This window comes from Bidens hawaiensis, unplaced genomic scaffold (assembly GCF_021521415.1).
Source record: "Bidens hawaiensis isolate Kalapana, Puna unplaced genomic scaffold, B.hawaiensis_p1.1 tig00070415_1, whole genome shotgun sequence".
NCBI lineage: Eukaryota > Viridiplantae > Streptophyta > Magnoliopsida > Asterales > Asteraceae > Bidens > Bidens hawaiensis.
Genome location: NW_027502378.1, coordinates 1 through 23,130, shown reverse-complemented (window position 1 = coordinate 23,130; position 23,130 = coordinate 1). Strand labels below are relative to the sequence as shown.

Below are 23,130 nucleotides of genomic sequence, written 5' to 3'. Positions count from 1 at the left end.
TAGCATGACATGGGAGGAATTCAAGGAAATTCTTACGCGAGAATTCTGCCCTCCCAACGAAGTTAAGCGCCTGGAGGAGGAATTTTGGAATCTTAAGCAGTACAGCGGTGAAGCGCGCGAGTACGCGACGCGCTTCCATGAACTAAGCCTGCTTGTCCCTCACCTTGTTACCCCTTCCCGCCGAGCCATTGAGAAATTCCTTGGGGGTCTCCCCATGGAAATTCAAGATTCTGTATGGGCTAGAAACCCAGTTACCCTCTCTGACGCCATCGAGTTGGCCGCTGTGCTCAGCGACAACCATGTCAGAGCAGGAACCCTGTTCCTGCGGGGATCTGAGAAGACCAAACCCACCAAGACTGTCCCTGAACCAACAGAAACCAAACCTGAACCCTCAAACCGTAACAACCTCAAGCGCAGGCGCAAGGCCTATGCGCTTACCAACCCGCCCATTACCCAGCAACCCATTTATCAACCTCCAGTTTACGCGCCTAACCCTCTGTCAGCCTCCCCAACACCTCCTATAGTCCACAACTATGCCCTAACCAATCCCGCACTCCCTGCTCCGCCACCTAAGAAACCTTACACAGGAAATCAACCCTTTTGCCCAACCTGTAGACTTCACCACCCAACCCAAACCCCGTGTCGACAATGTAACCGATGTGGCCGCGTTGGTCACTCTGCCGAATACTGTAGAGTCCCTCTCGCCAACCCAATTGCGCCAACACCACCAGTCTACCCGCAGAACCCACAACCAACCTACCAAAACCCACGACCCAGGTCGTGCTATAACTGCGGTGATCCCAGTCATTTCCGGAACGCGTGCCCGAGACTACAAGTTCAGATTACGCAAGCGAATCCGGTGAACCAGATTTCAAACCAAGTAACGCGTGGACGAGCTTTTAACATAACCGCGCACCAAGCGCAAGCGAATAATGACGTAGTTAATGGTACATTTTTACTTAACGGATTTTATGCTTCTGTACTTTTTGATACTGGCGCCGATCGAAGTTTTATCTCTCGCGCCTTCGAGCAGAAGCTTGCGCGACCGCGCGGCGACTTAAAGGAAGATTTTTCAGTTGAATTGGCTAATGGTGAAACTGTTTTAATTAACTCGGTGATTAAGGATTGCACGCTTAACCTTAACGAAAACGATTTTCTGATCGACCTCATCCCCATGCCTCTTGGGAGCTTTGATGTTATTATTGGTATGGACTGGCTCTCGCATAATCGCGCCGAAGTTATTTGCGCCAAGAAGATGATTCGCATACCTCGAGAAAACGGTGATCTTCGCATCTACGGCGAAAAACCCTCCAGTGGTCTTAAGCTTATGTCTTGCGCCGAAGCCCTAAAGCTTATGCGGAAGAAGTGTATTGCATTCTTAGCCCATGTGGTCAAACCTGCTGAAGAGAAGAAGCTTCGCGATATCCCTGTTGTGCGTGATTTCCCTGAAGTTTTTCCTGATGATCTTCCTGGTATCCCTCCCGCTCGTGAAGTTGAGTTCCGTATTGATCTTGTCCCTGGTGCTTCCCCCGTAGCTAAATCTCCTTACCGTCTTGCACCCGCTGAGATGCAAGAATTGGCCAGCCAACTTCAAGAGTTGACTGCTAAAGGATTCATTCGCCCTAGCTCTTCGCCCTGGGGTGCTCCGGTGTTGTTCGTTAAAAAGAAAGATGGTTCGTTTCGCATGTGTATCGATTACCGCGAGTTGAACAAACTCACCATTAAGAACCGGTATCCCTTACCGCGTATTGACGACCTCTTTGATCAACTCCAAGGTGCCTCTTGTTTTTCCAAGATCGATCTCCGCTCTGGCTATCACCAGTTGCGCATCCGCGATGAAGATGTTCCAGACTGCTTTTCGAACTCGTTATGGCCATTTTGAATTCTTGGTCATGTCCTTCGGTTTAACCAACGCACCCGCCGTTTTCATGGATCTAATGAACCGGGTGTGTAGGCCTTTCTTGGATAAATTCGTGATTGTGTTTATCGATGATGTTCTGGTGTATTCTAAGACCAAGGCCGAGCACGAGCAACATCTTCGGTTGGTGTTGCAAAAGCTTCGAACCGAGCAACTCTATGCTAAGCTTTCCAAGTGTGAATTCTGGTCTGATGAAGTACAGTTTCTTGGTCATGTTGTGAACAAGATGGGTATTCATGTCGACCCATCCAAAATTGAAGCAATCAAGAACTGGATTACGCCATCCTCTCCTTCCGAGATCCGTTCCTTTCTGGGCTTAGCTGGTTATTACCGGCGTTTCATTTCGAACTTCTCGAAGATCGCTTTGCCTTTAACAGCTCTAACGCACAAAGGTAAACCGTATATTTGGGGCTCGAAGCAAGAAGAAGCCTTTCTAACGCTCAAGCGTTTGTTGTGTGAAGCTCCTGTTCTTGCGCTACCTGAGGGTAATGATAATTTTGTCGTGTACTGCGATGCCTCCAACCAAGGTCTCGGTTGTGTTCTTATGCAACGAGGCAAGGTTATCGCTTACGCATCGAGGCAACTTAAGGTTCATGAAAAGAATTATACAACTCACGACCTCGAACTTGGTGCAGTTGTATTTGCCTTAAAGATCTGGAGACACTACCTTTATGGTACTAAGTGTATCCTCTACACTGACCATAAAAGCCTTCAGCATATCTTTGATCAGAAGGAACTTAACATGAGACAACGCCGATGGAACGAACTCATCAGCGATTACGATTGTGAGATCCGGTATCATCCTGGTAAGGCTAATGTGGTAGCCGATGCGCTCAGCCGAAAACCCTGCCAGCTTAACTGTATTTTGCCGCGCACGCATCTTCACTTTGCGCCGATTCAAAGCAACCTTGAATCGCGTATTCGTGACGCGCAGCGCGCATCCATCAGTAATGGTAACCTTCGCGCCGAGTTAGCGTGTGGCGCGGAAGCACACTTTGTCCCTAATCTGAGTGGAATTCTCTGCTATCTTAATCGCATCTGGATTCCCTTTGATGAGAATCTTCGCGCCGATATCTTGAGTGAAGCGCATAAATCTCGGTATTCTATTCATCCTGGCGCTGATAAGATGTACAAGGATTTGCGCATTACTTATTGGTGGCCCGGTATGAAGAAGGATATTGCTGTGTTCGTAGCTAAATGCCTGACTTGTTCTAAAGTGAAAGCTGAACACCAACGCCCATCTGGTTTGCTCGAACAACCAGAAATTCCTACGTGGAAATGGGAATGTGTAGCGATGGACTTTATTACCAAGTTACCTTTGACAGCAAGCAAACATGATAGCATTTGGGTAATAGTGGATCGTTTGACTAAGTCTGCTCACTTTCTGCCCATTCGTGAAAACTACCGTGTTGAGCACCTCGCGCAGCTTTATGTCAAGGAAATCGTCTGCCGCCATGGTACTCCTTTGAGCATCATATCCGATCGCGATGGCCGTTTTATATCTCGCTTCTGGAAATCTCTCCAATCTGCGCTAGGAACTCGCTTGGACATGAGTACGGCGTATCATCCTCAGACTGACGGTCAGTCTGAGCGAACTATTCAAACTCTTGAGGATATGCTCCGATCTTGTGTTCTTGATTTTGGAGGTAATTGGGATTCACACCTGCCTTTGATCGAGTTCTCTTATAACAACAGCTATCATTCCAGTATCGGTATGGCCCCATTTGAAGCACTTTACGGTCGTAAGTGCCGCTCCCCGATTTGTTGGAGCGAAGTGGGTGAAACTCAAATCACAGGACCCGAACTTGTTCAAGAGACAACCGATAAAATCGCCAAGATCCGTGATCATCTGCTGACTGCCAGAAGCCGACAGAAGAGTTACGCAGATCGCAGGCGAAAGCCTCTCGAATTTCAAGTTGATGATCTTGTTCTCCTCAAAGTGTCGCCTTGGAAAGGTGTCGTCCGCTTTGGGAAGAAAGGTAAGCTTGCTCCTCGATATGTTGGACCATTTAAGATTCTCGCGCGTGTAGGAAAAGTTGCCTACAGACTTGACCTGCCACCCGCTCTCAGAAATGTGCATCCAACGTTCCATGTATCCAATCTCAAGAAGTGTTTAGCTGACGAGAACCTTCACATTCCACTTGATGAAGTTCAAGTTGATGAATCTATGCATTTCGTTGAGAAGCCTGTTGAGATTATGGATCGCGAGGTTAAGCAAACCAAGCGCAGTCGTATCCCTATCGTGAAAGTTCGCTGGGAGTCCAAGCGCGGAGCCGAGTTTACATGGGAAAGGGAAGATCAAATGAAGATCAAGTACCCGCACCTGTTCTCTGCGCAACCTACTTCGAGATAAATTTCGGGACGAAATTTCTTAAAGTAGGGGAGACTGTGACATCTGCCCCGATCCGACCCGACCCAGGTACCCGTTTCTCTGACCCGATCTCTTTCTTTTTTGATTTAATATTTATTTATACTTATATTTTACTTTTAATAATAATAATATATTTTCCTTCCCGCCTCTCTCTCTCTTTCTTTCCGCCGTCCCTCTCCTTCTCTCTTTCCGCCTTCTTTTCCCTCTTGTCGCCGTCCCGCCCTTACGCCTTGTTTCCCTCTTTTTCTTCTAACTCTTTGCTTGTCCTTTGTTCCTTCCCGCCTAAGGTTGTCTGCGCAGCTCCACGCGCCAGACTCCCTTACAAGGAATCCTGCGTGAAGACCACCTGTTTCAGCGATACGCGAGACGAACTCTTCTCGCAGCGCGTTAAGAATTGTAATTCTTCTCGCAGTGCGCGAAGGACGGGAGTTCTTCCCGCGACGCGCTAAGGATTTGTAGTTCTCGCAGCACGCTAAGAATCGTAGTTCATCCCTCGACGCGCGAAGAATTATAGTTCTTCCCGCGGCGCGCTAGGAATTCTAGTTCCTCCCGCGGCGCGCTAAGAAATGTGACTCTTCCCGCGACGCGCTTAGGAATGTAGTTCTTTCCGCGACGCGTTAAGGTTGTTTCTGTCTGCCTTCGCGCTCGCGCTCTCTTGACCTTCTGTGTCTGCCTTCGCGCCTTAGCCTTCTCGCGCTAAACCCTTTTAGTTTTCTGTTGAATCTAGCCGTTTGCTTTTGTGTTGTCTTATCTTTTGAGCGGTTGACCTAATCTGCTTTATGTCTGAAAAGTTACTTTCGGCGCAGCATGCGCGCCAACCCCATTGGTTGGCAGATAAAGTGACTGACATTATCTTTTGAGATCTGCTTTTGCCATGCTTGACCAGTACCTTTATCTGACCCGCCCATGCTTTTTACTGTTCCCTGACAGCTTTATCTTGTCCCCTGCAGCTGCCATATCTCTTGATATCTTTTACTTGCTTTTGATATCTTTTGTTATCTTTTGTTTTGTCTTGTTCTGTTTGTCTTGGAACCTTTTCCCCTTTTTCTGGATTTATGTCTCCTAGGGTTTTCCTATAAATAATAGTATTATTTTTCCTAACACTACACACACAAAACACTTAATCTCTCTTATTCTCTCTTGCTCCTTACTCTCTCTGCCGCCTCCCTCTCTGCCTCCGTCTTCCTCCCTGTTCTGCCCTGCTTTTCCGGTAATATATATATATTATATATAATAATTTACTTATGCTAACTTATAATCAAGACTTAAAAACAAATCATTAAAACAATAATCTTTAATTATAGGTTAACTTGTGCTTGTTTAAAGTTGGTTCTTGCTTTATCTTACACCGCATCGTTTATCAAGTGAGTAATCTCGTACCTAATCCCTTTTTGCTTTTAATGTTTTGGGATGTTCATGTGTTCATACAAACTTAGAGTCTTAAACTTGTTTATGAACTTTAGTCGCGCAGTATCCCATGTGTTGAGGACGTTTACTTGGCTGTTTATTTGTATGTGTGTATCATTAACCGCTTTGTTCGGCCTATTCCGAAGTTTTCATGGATCCATTAGATGAACACGGGAGACCTATCGTTTACGGTTTTCTTTGTTTACACTTGCACAGATGTTTTCTCGTTTTTGTGCTCAATTGGGAGCACGGATTGAACTATGAACTATGAGCTATGATCTATCTAGGCTTGATCACAATCTGATTGCACCCTTGCTAAACACCAGACATACACGTGTTGCGCGCAGATTTATTGTTATCTATGTATTGTATTAAACTTGATTTCTCACCAACACGCAAGTGTTTGACGTTTATTTTAACACATGTTCAGGTTTGCAGTAGCTGTTTTGGAGCTTGTGGACACATAGGACGTTTTTACTTTTGGACCTAGATTAAAATGTATCAAGACAAGTTATTGCTGTTCGAATATTTTGATTTATAATATATTGATTTATGTTGGTTTATTTATATCTTATGTATACGTTGCGCATGCGTGAATGAATATATTTATTAAATATTGACACCCAATAGTGTCACGAGTAATGAAACAATATGTGGCGCCCCGATGTATAATCCGCCTTTGGTCGGGGTGTTACAGTTAAAGGTAACCATAGAATAATCTATTGTTATTTTGAATCTATATGGTGAGGAAATCATGGTTGAAGAAGAAAATATGGTTGACCAAGACGTAACCGTGACTGGAACCGAACAAGACGAAAGAGAAACCGTGTTGGAAGAAGTGCACGAGGAGATAGCTCCGTCTCATGTTACGGGTTGTCACGGTGGAATAGAAAACGTTGAAGATCAACGAACCAACAAAGTTGATGTTGGAGTTTGTATGAGGTTCATGCAAAGTTCGGGTGATCCGAATGAACGAACAAATGAAGGCGTTAAGTTCGAGAGGGAGCATGCATCAAGTGAAGATGGAAGAATTGCTTTAAGTACCATGATAGTTGGTCATGAAGTTGAGAAAGCAAAAGTTGTTTCCTATCTAAAACCGAGAAATGAAGTTCTAAACAGTGATATACTCGAAGGGAGTACAGTTGTAACCAGGAAGAAGAAATCCGCAAGTAGGGTTATGAAGTTGAATCCAAGAATTAAGCTCAAAGAGGTGAGAGCTTTACAAGGTGTGAAGGATCTTGGAGGAACAATGGAAGTTGGTATTGAGAGGGAGTGTAAAACTTGGTGCAACACCAACTTGAAGGACCCGAATGGTTAATACGAAAAGTATAAGGGTGGTACGGAAGATCTCAAGGGGCGGTTCGGTGGAGATCCAAAGTTCAGGTTCCAAGTTGAATAACTTGGTGTCATAATTATCTTTTTTTTTTATTATTGAATAAATTAGAAGTCTAGTATGTTTATGTTTCCTAGTTTGAGTAGGAGTATGGTATTGGGTGTTATATAAACCCATCATAAGTTTCTTTTGTTTAACGTAGGAAGAGAGTAGAGAAAGAGTAGATAATATATGTTCTTTTTCTTATTAATGGAAAGAGTCGCATAAACGTTTTATGCAATATCGTCTTTGGTGTTCTTAATTCGCCTGTCTAAAGTTTAACAATACATATCTTACACCATTCACTTTTTTAATACATTAATTTAAAATTAATATTAATATTTAAATTAATACTAATAGTTGAAGTGATTAAAAGTAAATGGCAAAAGGGTTCAAACCACATGGATGATTTTGGTAGTTTTTATGTTTAACTTAATAAAAGTAATTAATGAAGTTAGTGAATTGGACTGAAATTACAAGAAAATGAAACCATGATGACGGAAATGCTAAAAGAAAATTTTTTAAACAGAGATGAGATGGCTAAAGTGACTAAAGTACACGAATAATTTGACGGTTTATTCTGGAAACAATACAAAAAACAATCTCAAATATATATGAACAAAAGTATAAATTTGTTACGTATGGTCAAAACCTTTAAGCAACCCAAACCATGGCTACCGAACTAAAAACGGTAGCACAAGCAACCGCAACAACACTTCTTTCTTTAAGCATAACCTTCAACAAATGCATCGCCACATATCCGGTGATCTTCCGCCCTTCCATCACCAGCACACGACGGCGCTTCCCTGCGATGGCCAGCATCACCAACACCGTGATACATGTGACAATGGTGGTTAGCACCATAACCACCACCAAACCTAAAATTAACACTATCCCAAGTACCCGAATGACAGACCACATGTGGCTGTTGTCATAAGACATGAGCCATGAAAGAAGCATCAAGAGCAAGCATGATGCATTGGTTATTGATATGATCATATTGTTCAAATGGGAGAATATTACCGGTTTTGATCCTTTGGACGATGAATGATGTGGGAATTGGAATGCATGTGCTAGAGGGTTATTTGCACATGGACTGGTTGGAAATAACACAATCAACTTCATTTGTTTAATGAGTTTCTCTTAATTAAAGTATAAAGTGTCTTGATGAATATATAGAAAATATATATATTATAATCTTTTAATGGGATGATTATATATATTTGTATTTTTTATGTGAAAACGTTTCATGCGTGTTAAGTTTCTTGTGTAGAGTCGGGATAAGCCGTCGGGTCAGATACCATATGTTGTAGTGTATTTATTTATCATCTTTGTTTTCTTAAAATATATAGTGTCTTCAAGCTAGCTACTTTGGGTAATCAGGATTTACTTATAAATCAAATAAATTAAATAAATCATAATAAACATTTTATACAAGCTAGTTAGGAAATGTGAAATACACAGTTTGTTCAATAATTATTATGAATTTGATACTAAAAAGCTTCTAAAGTTGTAAAAGCGAAGCGTCTAGATTATGGTCATCCCAAACGGCACCACCATGGCGGGTTCAAGAGGTTGGCCCCTTGTGGGGTCCATATGGACAAACACCCTTGGTCGAGGTAACGTTAATCGGTAGCAATTGAAAATGATCTTCCAAAGTGGTTGGGGTAGAAAGTTGCATGGAAAATGATCTTCAAAAGTGACTGGAAATAAGTAGCAATTTGCTACTGATCGGTACAACTAGTTCTAAAAGTTCGTTGAAACCAAGTCACGTACTAAAGGTCAATAACAAATTAGTTAAGTAGTAAAAACGCTGTCTATATGTAACAGATAAGATTATGTAACAACTAGCATGAGGTAGCATCTTGTTCTTCAGTAGGTACTCAGAACCTCGGTACGATACAATTCCATATATTATTTTCCTACTAATGTAATTGCATCGATTACTCCTCAACAACCACACATTTTTTAAGGGTGGCAACGTTGCACTTCGACCGTTGTAATTCTTCAAACTCTATAAGGAATCGTTTGTTCTTATTTCATATACACCGAATTTTAAAAGAAAATAACTTATTATTATATCAAATTGTTGGGTACTCACGAAATACTTTAATTTGAAAATAAAATTATATGTTTCAGAAAACAATCCAAATGATCTATACATAATGTTCAATACTAGACATAAATCATTTGCTTAACTTCAAGTGTCACTATTACTAATTTCTCATTTTTTATTATGTGAATTCAGTGTAAATTAGCAACAATTATTTTGTAAGAATAAATACTCACGAGTAACCATTAGCGAAGTAGTGACCCATATTTGAATGCTCAAGTAGAATTTAGAGCATTTTACAAAGTTGGACAAGACAGGATGGCAATAAAAGAAGAGAGAAGACGGAAATATAAATTAGGTCGGCTAGACGCAAATCAACAGAAATAAGAAGAGCTGATGATACAAATATACTAAATCGTAAAGATAGTTCAGGTTCAAATTTCATAGATAATATAGATGAGATTGTCTAAAAGCTTCATTCCGCCTTTGCACTCGAGGGCCAATCTTTGTCCATCCGGAGGAAACTTTTGCACGCATCTGTTACCTTTTGGGAGGCCTACGTCCTATAGAAACTATCTATTTGAGATTGTCCCTTGGCCTGTACGTCTTGACTCAAGGTTGGAATAACCCATGAGAAAGGCTAATTTAAAGATGAGGAATTGGCTTAATTTAGTTTAAAGAAAGTTGTTAATGATAATCTATTACGGAGTATTTAATTTGCTAATCTTATTTCTCACTTTAGTTCTCTTAATCTGCTAAACAAATGGACCAAACCCGTAGTTTTTTTTGGAATGAACATTTAGATTATCACGGGTCACTCACCCATCCGATTATCTTCATTTCTTCGAGTATGGAACCGTGGGGTGTTGTGCTGGCACGTCCCAAAATATGAAGCTCATACATCAGCCCACCCATCAGTCTGTACTTGGAGACCACCGACCATACATATATATGAAACCCTATTATTTTTTTTTGTCATAGGTTGGACTTAAATTTGAGACCTCCCGTTTTAAATGAAATCTTTAAGTCTCTCACATCAATCACTTGGGCTAATCTGTATATATATTTTTTTAACAGTTAATGAATCCTCCAAATGAGCTACTGGCTAAATTCACCAAATCGGGATACACTCGCATTCTGATATGGAAAAAACCCTCACCTAATTCAAACTCCCGTAAACAGTCGCCTGAAGACACCACAATGCAATGAGATAAAACTCATTCACTTCAAGGTACCAACCAATGGACGCCACTTACTCGTCTATTCTCTCATCATCACCTCTCGTCTATTCTCCCATCATCACTTGATGTCGCCGAAACTATATGATAGGAACAATAATCGAACATGAGTCACGCGAAACACCAAGTCTCTTCTATATTGTTTTAGTTCAATTAAAAAATAAAAAGTGATTAATAATAATTATTATTTTAACAAGCAACTTAGAATTATATTATGTGCATTTGAAATTTGAACCACCCCTATTCTCACCGTAACCGACTGAAGATGCTGCAGTTTCCGGCGTACATGACGCAGTTTCCGACGGCGACGAGGATCATTCCGACGTCGCACCTTCTTACGCCGCAGTGGCCTAAACCACACAGTGAAGAGTTACTCCTTGCTATTGAAGAATCTGAACTCGAAGAAAAGGTCCGTCCCTACATCTTACCAGTCTAATTTCTTAAATTCAATCAGTCGTGTATATGCTCGTGATTTCATGAATTTTAGATATGAATTCGATCTTCCTTTAGTTCAATTGCCGTATCATCATGATTCGGTTTCATGTGCGAAAACCTAATTGTGTTTTGAATTGTTATTGAAAGCATAACCTAATTGTGTTTTGAACAGATCTATGTTTTGAACTGTTATTGAACCCTAATTGAGTATGTTGAACGAGTATTGGACGCATAATTGAACTCTAGATGGACTAGATGTATGGTTTAATAGCAGGTTTCTGTTGAAATTAGTATTGGATTAATGTGTATTTTTTAGTTAGGTTTCAGAATATTCGGCTGTTCAAAAAACTCGTAGATCGCTCGAATAAAGCTAGCTAAAAAAACTTGATTTGAAACGATCTAAGCCGAGCCGGCTCATTTTTGTAACCGAGCCAATCTCGGCTCATGGCTCGGTCTTAGGCTCATTTAACTCCAAGCTTGAGCTAGAGCTGAGCCGAGCTGCTTCGTTTCATTTTGAGCTTGAGCCAAGCTCAGCGGCTCGGTCTTAGACTTGTTTAACTCTGAGCTCGAGCTAGAGCTGAGACGAGCTGCCTCGTTTTATTTTGAGCTCAGCTTGAACTCACGCTGCCTTGACTCGGCTCAACTCGTTACAGCTCCGTTTCAGATTATCATGCAGTAGCTTTTTGAGTCCTGATTGCTGGTAATTGAGTTAAATCATAATGCGTTTCAAGAGTAAATCCGAATCATCTGTTAAATAAGTCAAATAACTCATCATCGTTTGGAGTGCACATTTTATCAAAATGATAGCTTGACTCTGCTTGAGGATGCCTCAAATCGGCCTTGTGTATAGATCAGTCACACGTATAATATTACTAATAATATGTGTGATGAATTTTTTATTGCAGTACAATGACATCAGGAAGATAAACAACAACCTTATTGTGATTGGGAAAACAACAGTTGAGAATGACAAAGAAGACTTTGATGATGAAGCTGATGACGATGATGCTGATAATGCAGAAGAGTCTGAAGGAGATGAATTTGAACAGGAAACCAGTTAATCTTTGTTCTGTACTAGGTAAAAGTTTGGTCTATTACTAATAGATCATGGCTCCATTACATAAATAACATTCGTTATCTTTTCCTCGTTAATATTGTCGCAATGATCTAAATCTACCATCCAATCTTTACAAGTTGGCAAACATGTATACTTCTTAACACAATTATGTTACAATAACCCTTTTAATCACTATTTTATAAGAGAACCAATCAAGATATATTTATTCATAGTCGATACATAACCTTCAAAGAAGATGTTACACTAACCCTTTTAACCAATCACACACAATTCCTTTTTGTAGCTCTACAACAAGATCCAAAGTTAATATGAATAACACACTCAAAACATATTATAGAATCTTCATGCCCTTCGACACGAGTTTTATTTAATTTCATGATGTCAATCGAGGACCTGTTAGTATTACTGAACTCGTGATTGTCGTCTATCAATTAGTGAAAAACGCTTCTAGAAGATTTTCTGATAGCAAAGTATCCGAATCTCTTGCATTTGAAACTTGTACCTTCTGCAATTCTTGCCATTTACTTGCATTCCATTCGTCATGCTTAAAGATTTCTGCAGAAAGGTTGTTCAAGTTTGAATAGTTGGTACAGCTTGAACTCTCTCTTGATTCCTCTTTTATATCCATCATTGTAGTTGAAGCCAGAGTATCAGAAAAATCAAAACTTGGTGATGATTTTTCACTACTCATTTGATCATATCGAGCAAAAAGATTGCAATCAAACCACATTGAATCGATACCCATCTCAAGTTCGTCTGAAAAAATGATATTTTTCATGAAATCATCTTCTAATGTCAACTCGTCATTGTTTTTCTTATGAATAGCTTCCTGTAGTTCAACTGTCATTGCACTTGAAATAATGCTTTTGTGACTTTCTTTAGGGATGGGAATTGGTTCATGGGTGTTTGGATCAAACCCTTGATTAATCAACTTTTTCTTCAAGCACAAGTGCCAAAAATTCTTGATCTCATTGTCTGTTCTTCCAGGCAAGTTTTTAGCAATCTGAGCCCACCTGTGGTGTCAGATTCAAGAATTTAAGATAGTATAAAACACAATTTGTTTTCTAATCAAAACCAATTTTATGTTGGATGGTTACATAAACGCTTTGTGTCATAACTAACACAACAATTAAAAATGTTTATGTGGTTCTCACATTTCTTTCTTAAAATTTGATAATGTATTGAACACCCCACTACACAAGTGTTGGTAAGATGAAGTGGCAGAGAAATGGAGCCGGTAAATGGTTATATAGCCGTTTTATGTATCATACTTAAAGCAAACAAGTGCAAATTTTTATGCGTTTATCACAACTTTTTACTTAAAATTGATTATGCATTGAACGTTCTTCTACAAACCTGTTTCCAAGAAGTCGACGAAGGAGAAGTATGATATCTTGTTCAGGTTGCGAAAAGCTACCTCTTTTGATACCAGGCCTCAAATAGTTTAGCCATCGAAGCCTACAACTCTTTCCACACCTTTGCAATCCTGGTTGTAAATCAAAAGTTTGAAAACATACATACACATATCTATATGACATGTATATCTAGAGACAGAAAGAGAGACCAGCAAGATGAGGAATAGAAGCCCATGAGCTGCCAACACCAAATCTGTTAATGTAGGTGAAGAGTTTTTCATCTTCTTCAGGACTCCATAAACCTTTCTTAATCTTTCGTTTAATATGGCAAGTGTCTCCTGTCATTTTGGTTTAATTTTTTGGAAAGATTTAATTTTGTGTTTTGAGTAGGTGCCTATTCTTGTGACACCAAATTATATATATATAGGATAATATAACTATTTTTTTTCATTTTTAAAAGCAGATAACTGTATAAGATAATTATGTGTGAGATAAACCGTGATAAATATGTGACAATGATTGACATTAGTAATTGGTCAAATGATATTTGACAAAAAGAATTGTCGGCATGTACAAGGTTTAAGATCTTTGCATGAACTTTCATATCATCTTTTTGTCATTTGTTTTTTTGTCTCCCTTATCAAAGATATATTTGTAAGAGCGGAGGAAGTTTCCTCATAGTTTTTACATATGCTCGTCAGGCGTTACATTAGCTTTTTCCCACTATTACATATTTACTTTTAATTGGTTGTATAATTCAATTTTTTTTAGTTTATTTTTATAAATAATAGTTCTCACGTCTGGTTCAAAAAACGACTATAATAATAAAACTACACTTCTAGGCTTTCTTCTTCACTTCTCAACAACATTCTCTCATACTCGAAATCGCCCTAGAAGACGTACCAGAAAACCTAATAATCAAAAGGTTACTTTTCAGTTGCCGGAAGAAAACATATTGAAACCTGAAAGTTGGGATCGTCAAAAAACATTTCTTCTCTTCAGTTGTGATTAATCCTAGCCAATAGGTCAAAGTTAAAATTATTAAAATCCAATAACCTATACTCCGTATTTTTTATTAATCCAATTCAATTAACTCAAATGCCTCAAAATTCGATTGATGTCATCCCAAGCAATATCCATCACTAATACTATATTGACTTATATATCTTCAGGTGGCCGGTGATAAAGTGAAGTGATGGACAAGATGGGTCCCACTGAATTTAGAGGAGATTTGGGTCATCATAGTACTAGCTAGTCAGTCCATTGACTTGAAAAACAAGTCTTCCTTAATTTGTCGTTTGTTCCTTCAGATTTTGGCTTTCTAGAAGAGTAAACATGTAGCCACAGTTCAATAACCAACACCGTCACAACCATGCCGCCAGAACACACCACCTGCCACCTACCGGAGTAGTATTATATTAGTTTATATCTTCCTTTTCTTTTTTGTCTCCTAATGATTTCCTTCATGCACCTACACTCTAATTTGTCACCTTCATCGGTCAAACACTAATTAAGTACATATCTTATTTGTAGTAATTAGTGTGAACTTTGGCCACAGTGGATCTTATATTTTTCAACACGGGGTTTATTTATTGTTTAAAAAGAGAACTTAGTTCTATACAGTGACGTCTTTCACTATTTGTGACAAACAAATTAATCGGAAAACAACATTAACTTTTGTAATTATATGATCAGCTCTTTGCATATGAGGTAAATTGATTATTTTTTCTTTCATTAAAGCTTCATCAAAGAGTAACGAGCTACGTCCTAGTCTTTGGAGTCATTTAAAAGTTACGTTAATAGATCTTGGAGTTATTACATTATTATTCATGACCTGTTGAACATGATTAAGTAGTTTTGCAAACTCAAATGCAAGGAAACCAAAAGTATCAAATACAATGGTATACACACGTGTTGGGTTCAAGGTATAATTTCTTGTGTTAGGTTACTTTGCATGAAGTAGCTTTTAACACAGCTTGACAACTGTGAAAAAACATTACTTCCCCAAAGCTCACAATGGGTAAAACACCTGTTAGATCTACACACAAACGTTTCCCTCCCATCCAATCCATCAAATATCAAAATATATCAGCTGGTCTAAACGTTGACATTCCTTCCAACGGGTCGCTAAAAAAATACACAATTGTTGATTTCTTAACAGAAATTATGGTGCGTTGGAAATGTCAAAATAACACCCCTAACCAAATCGTGTCATTACTTGAATCTCGGGTGCTCTCTGCAATGTACTGCAGTCTCCCTAAATGAGTACAAACACACCTTGTGACAAACATGGTATATCACCTCAACTGAAAATAGGGGAATCATGAAACGATACTTAAGGATAGCACAATACTTCACTGTCACCATGAATTTTTATGGGTTTCAGGGATAGCCCTGACAACATCTATTAGTAATTAATTTTAATTGCTCTCAGTTCCCATTGATCTCTACGTCACTCTCACGAGAGGCTCAATCCTTTGTACATCGATAGTTGGAACCCATGGTCTATGGGGTTCACCCCTTGGAACGCTTGAGTTTACATGATACTCGAAATCATAATTTAATGATCGAGCATTCTCTCCACGCCTCATAACTTGACTTAATGCTTATTTCAATTTCTCATTTCACATGGTATATAAATCTATAATAGAAATTTATAACCTTTTATTACTTTTTAAACAACATGAAACGTAACATATATTAGAAAATGGATGGTTTCTTGGTCAAATAACTTTAAAATATTATAAAACTGGAGAAAATGACAAATGGGCCTAAATAGTTACAGGCTGAGGACCTGCTACATTATGGCCCAAAAAGTCTAGCAGTGTACACGGTCGACATGCACAACTTCACTGTGTACCTGTACTGCACCTTATGTTATTTACCAGGATTATTTTGTTTTGCAAAAATGGTGTAAGTTCATTTTTATACCGGTTGTCTATAAAAGTTTACTTTTGGTGAAGTTTACTTTTAAGCCCAATGCAAGGAAGAATACCGAAGGATTATTGCTAAATTAGGCAAGGGATAAAAGCGAATTTTGGCATAAAACAAATGAGAAAAAAATGTGCCCTCCTTTGACCTTTGGTGTCTTAATACCGTGAAGGATGCTGAACTCGCACGCCTTAGATGGGGCAATCCCAAAAGCTTCCATATCAATGATGAAGAGAAATGGTGCTATGAGGTCCCTTGCCTCATGCCTCTTTCAATACAAAATTCTATAGCTAAATTTCTATGACATAAAATCGGTCATAATTAATCCTTTATTAAGTAGGACAAATTTTCGCCGCTAATAGTGTAATTATTAACTAACTTTAGCCAATATCTTATGTATAAATCATCAATAAAAATGTTAGTATTCTTTAAGGTATATGTTTCAAGCTAATTTTTATCATAATCATCTAAAGAAAAAAAATAACGAGAAAATAAATTAATATATGACGTTTTTGACCGCATTTATTTAAAGTGTTGAGAATAATATCGATTTGATATGATCATATATCCATCTCCTTTAACCCTTGATCAATTGATATATTTTATTAATTTTATGGAATAATGACAAACTAAGGGGCTATTTAGTAGATTCTTAATTATTCCATTACAATGTTACTTCTGAATTGGCCAGAGATAAAAATCTAACATCTTACTAGTTCATGTAGCCTCTTTATTTGCAATTTTTAGAAACTTTTGCTGAATTATTCAGATACTACCTCTTTATCGACTAGACCTTTTAATGATTTAACACATAATTGTCAAACTACCGATAAGAGATTGTTATGAACTAAAGTAGTTTTAATAATTAGTTGGTTTACAATATCTCATTCTTGCATGTCATAATCATTTAGAAAGTTATATAAAAACTTTCATATTTTTTCTGGAAATATCATTAACTTTAAATAACTTTTTATACAAAAAAAGTTCAAAAATATTAAAAAGGAGAGAATGAAAAAAAAATCGGTAGTGGTGATAAAAGATAGAGTAAAAGAGGAATAGACTTGCAAGTTTAAAAACAGTACAGGAAGTAAAAAAAAAAGGAAAGAAGGAAAAGAAAGAGCGCACATTTATCATCATCCAACATATTGATCGAATTATTCCAAACAAAAAAAATATACGAATAATACTGCTGACCTCCTACTTTTTTGAATTTACTTTAAAATAAATAAATAGTGTTTGAAAGTTTCAACCCTAGGTATTCGGTCAAGGATCAATGATTCTGAGGTGAAATGATTAAGGTGAGTTATCACGGACTTCTTTATAAACAAAGAGGTTTTGTGTTTTAGTTTCACATAGTCACATGTAACTAACAATATATATGGTGTTCCAGATTGAGCCATGAAGTTTTCTAATATATGGTGATTCTTTCCTTAGAGAGGAGCGGAGATGATCGGGTGTTTGGTTCAGTGGTCCGTCAGTGTTCCTAATAACCGTTCAAACTTCAAAATAAAAGGTATTCTGGTCAACGTGTGGAAACTAAACATAATATAAATGATATCTAGTATATATATACGATATGGATTCTCGTGGGCCGGCTTTATATATAATTTTATTTATATTCCTTTTTAGTTAAGATATTCGTTACTTTTTACTTGTAAATTAAACACATTAGGCTTTTAATGACAATCGAATCAGCATTAAGCAACAGTGAAGATATCACCAATAAAAATTCATATCTAGGCATTTGAGAATGTAGAACTAACTATTACACTGCATATACATATTATATATGTGTGTGCTTATTGAGGGCCATATAAACGTGTAAAATAATCAATTCAGCTCATATTAATTTAAGTGTCATGGAAGTATCTAAACTTACGAATAATGTGCATTATTAATTAGTCTGTAACAATGATAACTAGGATCTAAAATGTAAGAATTTGAACTTACAACCTTATATTTGTGAAACATTCAGGACCTAAGGAGTCTCAAAAGTTGAATTTACACATACATAATAGTTCTTAAACATCGAATTTGTCATAACACAACGAAATTAAAAGCTTACAACTTGTCTTAAACAATATCAAATCATGATAAGTGTCAAAATCGTAACAAAACTCAAAACTGATGGATGCTACCAGCAGTCCAGATAACCCCCAGTGCTCCAGCAATCTCTTTCCTGAACCTGCTAACAAGATCGATGCATAAAAGTCAGATACACGTTGAGTCAGTTTTAGCTCTACTACTTGTCACTTTGTCAGAGATTATATAAATACATTAACGGATGATGTGCCGAGGCACAAATATAGCCATACAATATCGTGTATAAAGCAAACCAATCTAATCTTGTCAATCTAAACATATGAACCAAACCTTCATGATCGTGTCATGACCGAAGCCACAGTGTCATATGCATATGTAATTACAATTATTGGCACACATCACAAAGACGTTGCCAAAACTGTGCTCATACGAGGGGACTAATTGTGCTCATAAAAGAGCCTGAACTGTGCCTATAAGAGGGGCCTACACTAACTCAAAGGGAACCAATATTTTGTGCTTTGCTTACAAGAAACCTAGTGATTTGTTTGTTGTTTAGGTGGAGGCTTTCTAGAAAGTCATCCGTTCATGGTTACTCCAATCCAATTAAGCACGCTTAACTACATGTGGAGTTTTTTCATCCACGACCATTACATGAAAAGCGTTGGTGATATTTGATGTAGACGTTCCTTATGGCACATACCTCTCCTCATGTGGACAAAACAATACAATTTAAGATTTGCCTAAGGTGTCACGTGTCTTATAGCTACTGGTTTGCAGCCGAAACTTTTTATTGATTGAAATTTAACAAAAAAAAAACAATATTAACTTTGTGAATGATTTTTGCGACCAACACTTTCCGATCAGATCTAACTAAAGAGATGAGGTGCGACCAAATGTTTTGAGACCATAAAAGTATCCTTCCCGAAACTTGCTCCATCTTTTATCGGCCATTTGGATCACTTAAGAGGCTAATGGCCAATCCGATCATCTCCATTCCACATTCGGGAAGAAACACTTTACGCGAGAAATCCCCTCCACCTTGAATTATTGTTTTTTTGTCAAATATTGGATTTGACTTAGGGCTATCTCTAGGGGGTAAGCTAAGGCTAGAGCTTTAGGCCCTCACTTAAATAAGGTCTCTAATTTAAACCAAAAGCATATTAAATGATGAAAACAATCATTAAGTTATTTGAAAAGACAAACATATTTGTGATTAAGTGTTTTGCTTCGTAACAATAAAATTCGAAAAAGGCCCCGAATTCTCGTTTTGTATTGTTGAGCTAGCTGTGATTTGACCCAAGATCTCTTCCTTTTCGATATGAAATCTTTAGGTACCTCATCTCAACTACTCTAACCAAGGATCATTGACCGAAACACGCTCTAGTTGATTCTTAGGATTATACTGACTATTATATATATATATATATACATATAATATTTATTTATATATATATTATTGTATATAGTGCCTGTATACTACTTTCCATTTGAGATTCAGTACATTTTATCTTTCAACTTCATTAATTACCTTCTCACATCCACTAATGCTATTTGTTCCTCTCCATTACCTTTTGCAAGCTTCATTTCCCATCTCTCTCTCCTCTCTCTCTCTCTCATCAAATTAGGGTTTTCAGTACTTCTTTATTGATGTCTTCTGTGTGTTGAATTTGAAAGAAATCTGGAACTGATGGCAGGATAACAGGGAAGAATCAAAGAGTTCAAAGGCAGGTAAAATTGATAGAGATAAAAAAGGTACTTGTCTTTTCCATTAATGATTTGTGATTTGTTCTTGTGATCTGATCAAGATATACATACAGAATCCAAAAAAGCTAAAATAAATATATACACTCACACGAGTCAGATGTTTCTTTCCTAATTCCCTTTAGCTAACAATACATGTACAACAAATGTCTGAGATTGTGCCATGCTTTTTCTGTTATGACTAGGGTTTTCTATTTCCAAAAGATACATATATGCACCAAATCACCAATCCCATCAAATATTTAACTTCTGATCAAGGCTTGATGTGTCATATATGTTCGTGCCTTAATCTAGCTATCCTCAATTCACCAGATCCCATATTATAATATGTGTCTAGATCATCAGATCTACGCTTGTAAATCTACAAAATAGAGTTTTTGAGATTTAAAATAAGTAACATTTAAAAGAATACTGGGGTTTGATCACTAGCTAGTACTTCACTTGTCTGTAAGAAATGTAACAAAATAGAAGTCGTTTTCAAAACGATAATAAAGTTCTCGTACATTAAAAAGAGTTCATTCATATACTAGTTAGAGTTAGAGATTCGTTACAGCTAGATCGATGTGTTGTGTCTACTATGATCTTAAAGAGAATACCTAATGACAAGCCGTTAGTCGTTCACAATAGTCAAAGATCCGTCTTTTTGTGTAGTTTTGAATCAACTTTAGCCAACCCGGCGCCTATTTGATGCTTGAGTAATTTTGTTGTTGTAACACATATATGACATGGTATTATTGATAATAAATTATCGTGCATATATAATATAATAATAACTTGTTTTTTCTTTTTTCTATTTTTAGGTGGTTTAGAGACCGCGTGGTAAGTAAATCTAGACATTTTTTTCTTTAAAGTTGTATAAATAGACATCTCACTACCATGGATAGTGAACTCATGCAAACCCTGACAAAGATTGTAGGGATTCGTTCATGTACGTAGCAAGCAAACTTGGCTTGAGTTTGATGGTCAAAGAACACATTTGTCCTTATCCAAGTTGCTTGCCACACAAGGAACTAAAATGAACATAGTTAGATTTCTCTTGAGTTCACTCATCGTTGTAGTGAACCGAACCGTCTATTTCTACAACACATATTAAAAAAAGAATTCTATAAGTACTTCCCACATCTCTATACGAATGAAATTTTTAAAAGATTTAGTTTTGCTATTCATAAAGGGTTAGCAATGCAGCCTGTTGCCCGTTTGACTTGTATTTTATTGTAAATACTGCTCTTTGGTTAATGAATGAAATAAATATATATCAGAATTAAAATTTCAATATTTTGCACCTTTAACTAGTAATTAAATAGTTCTTAATTACTCCGCAGATAAAACAAGACTAATTATATTATGGCTTCATCAAGCTCTTACAACCATCCATGTGCTGCCTGCAAGTTCTTGAGGAGAAATGCATACCTGGCTGTGTTTTCGCACCTTACTTCCCTCCGGAAGACCCACAGAAATTCGTTAACGTTCACAAAATCTTCGGTGCCAGCAACGTCACAAAGCTCCTAAACGATGTTTTACCGCACCAAAGAGAAGATGTAGTTAGTTCACTTGCATATGAAGTTGAAGCTCGGGTTAGAGACCCTGTGTACGGTTGTGTTGGAGTGATCAGTCTCCTACAACGACATATTGATCGCCTTCAAAAGGATCTTGATGCTGCAAATGCTGATTTGATGCGACATGTGTGTAATGGTGGTGGAGGTGGTGGATATTATCAGCCACTGCCTTCTTTTCCTAATTATGGTTATGTTAATCGTCCGTCGAATTGGAAAAGCTATTCTCATTATGGTGAGAATAGGAACGGGACTGGTGGTGGCTGCCACGGTGGTGTTGGTGTAGGTTATAATATGTGAAGTAGCTGATGATTATCTCCAATTATGGTTGGAGTTTGTATTATATATATACATGACTTGTGTCACCTTTGGCTTATGTATGAAACTTGTGGCTCGACTGTTAAAAAAATAAACTTATGATTGGTGCCTATATTTTAGCGTCTTTCTTCCTCTTCGATCACAACTCACTTGGATTTTAATCTTATAAATTTTCCGTTGGAATTCATGTAACACACGGGCAAAAGCATATATTGTGGCCGGAGGTCCCCTCCTCAGCCCCCTTACTTTTTTGTCTAAGTTTCACCACTACTGCTACGTATATAAAAAAAATCTGAGTCATGTTACTTCACTGTGTTAAAATTCGGTAGACACTAATAATATTGAGATGGGCGTGTAATGTACAATTTTTGATCAGCAAAGAAGAGATTTTATTAATAAACTACCTAGAAGCAAGCTACAATTAAAAAAGTAGATTATTAAATTCTAGGAATAAGGGACGAAGGATAACTAAGATCCGTGAAGACTAAATATCCTTAGTTTAACTGGTTGAGATGAGTTACAAAATACTCTAATTTAGAACGGAGGAGGTCTTGAGTTTAAGTCGCACATATGATAATAAATGAATACAGGGATTTCGTTTGGGCTAGGGGGTTTTCTCAATATAGTGGGTTTCCTTCACAGGATGGTCTCCAATATTTGAGAATAAAGATGAGCAGCTTGGTCAGTGAACCGTTAGTGATCCGAATTAGCCATTCAAGAAAACTAAGGGGGTGTTTGAAATTCATTATTATTATATCCTTATGACTTATAGCAATAAGTTATTAGTTACAAGTAAATTTCGTAACTTATCAACTTATCATCTCACGTAATAAATAGTCTAAAATACCTTTTTTTAACTTTTAATAAGTTATAAGTCACAGGAAGGTAAAAACAATGAATATCAAACGCCTCCTAAGATTCGAAAAATTCACAAGGTTCCTTCTCGTCAGCTTCTTGATTAAAAATTAAAAGTTGATTTTATTATTTATTATTAGAAAGATACTATATAAAAGGGTTAAAGTTCACCGGGTTATTCACACATACACACATGGTTTGGAAGTAATCTCATAATTATTTTTTTAAACATCGGCATTGTTTACCAGAGCTAAAATCGGCTCAAGGGAAGGAGTCGTTAAATAAGCAAAACAATCAATTGATGCCGCTATAGAAGAATTTCCACCTATCGATGAGAATTCAAAATTAGAAATGGATAATGATGTTTGGACTCCTACCGAAGCTAGGACTCAAGCCCAAGGCATGATTCTGGTTTAAGAAAGGGTGGACGAAGACTTGGATG

At 37.7% G+C, this 23,130-nt stretch overlaps 2 protein-coding genes and 1 pseudogene across 2 annotated transcripts; 2 read left to right on the top strand and 1 right to left on the bottom strand.

The window, feature by feature from the left end:
* The first annotated feature begins 10,615 nt into the window (after positions 1-10,615).
* Positions 10,616-11,868, top strand: LOC143605626 (uncharacterized). The gene is made up of 2 exons (XM_077081672.1): positions 10,616-10,768; positions 11,700-11,868. The coding sequence occupies exons 1-2, from the start codon at positions 10,625-10,627 to the stop codon at positions 11,853-11,855; spliced, it is 300 nt and encodes a 99-aa protein (XP_076937787.1). The 5' UTR covers positions 10,616-10,624; the 3' UTR covers positions 11,856-11,868.
* Positions 11,869-11,939: 71 nt separating this feature from the next.
* On the bottom strand, positions 11,940-13,572 carry LOC143605625 (transcription factor MYB86-like). The gene is made up of 3 exons (XM_077081671.1): positions 13,437-13,572; positions 13,229-13,358; positions 11,940-12,885 (listed from the first exon to the last, which is right to left on the bottom strand). Exons 1-3 carry the CDS (start codon positions 13,570-13,572, stop codon positions 12,300-12,302), a joined length of 852 nt encoding a protein of 283 aa, XP_076937786.1. The 3' UTR covers positions 11,940-12,299.
* A 7,763-nt stretch (positions 13,573-21,335) lies between these two features.
* On the top strand, positions 21,336-21,815 carry LOC143605624 (protein LATERAL ORGAN BOUNDARIES pseudogene; annotated as a pseudogene).
* The last annotated feature ends 1,315 nt before the right edge of the window (positions 21,816-23,130 follow it).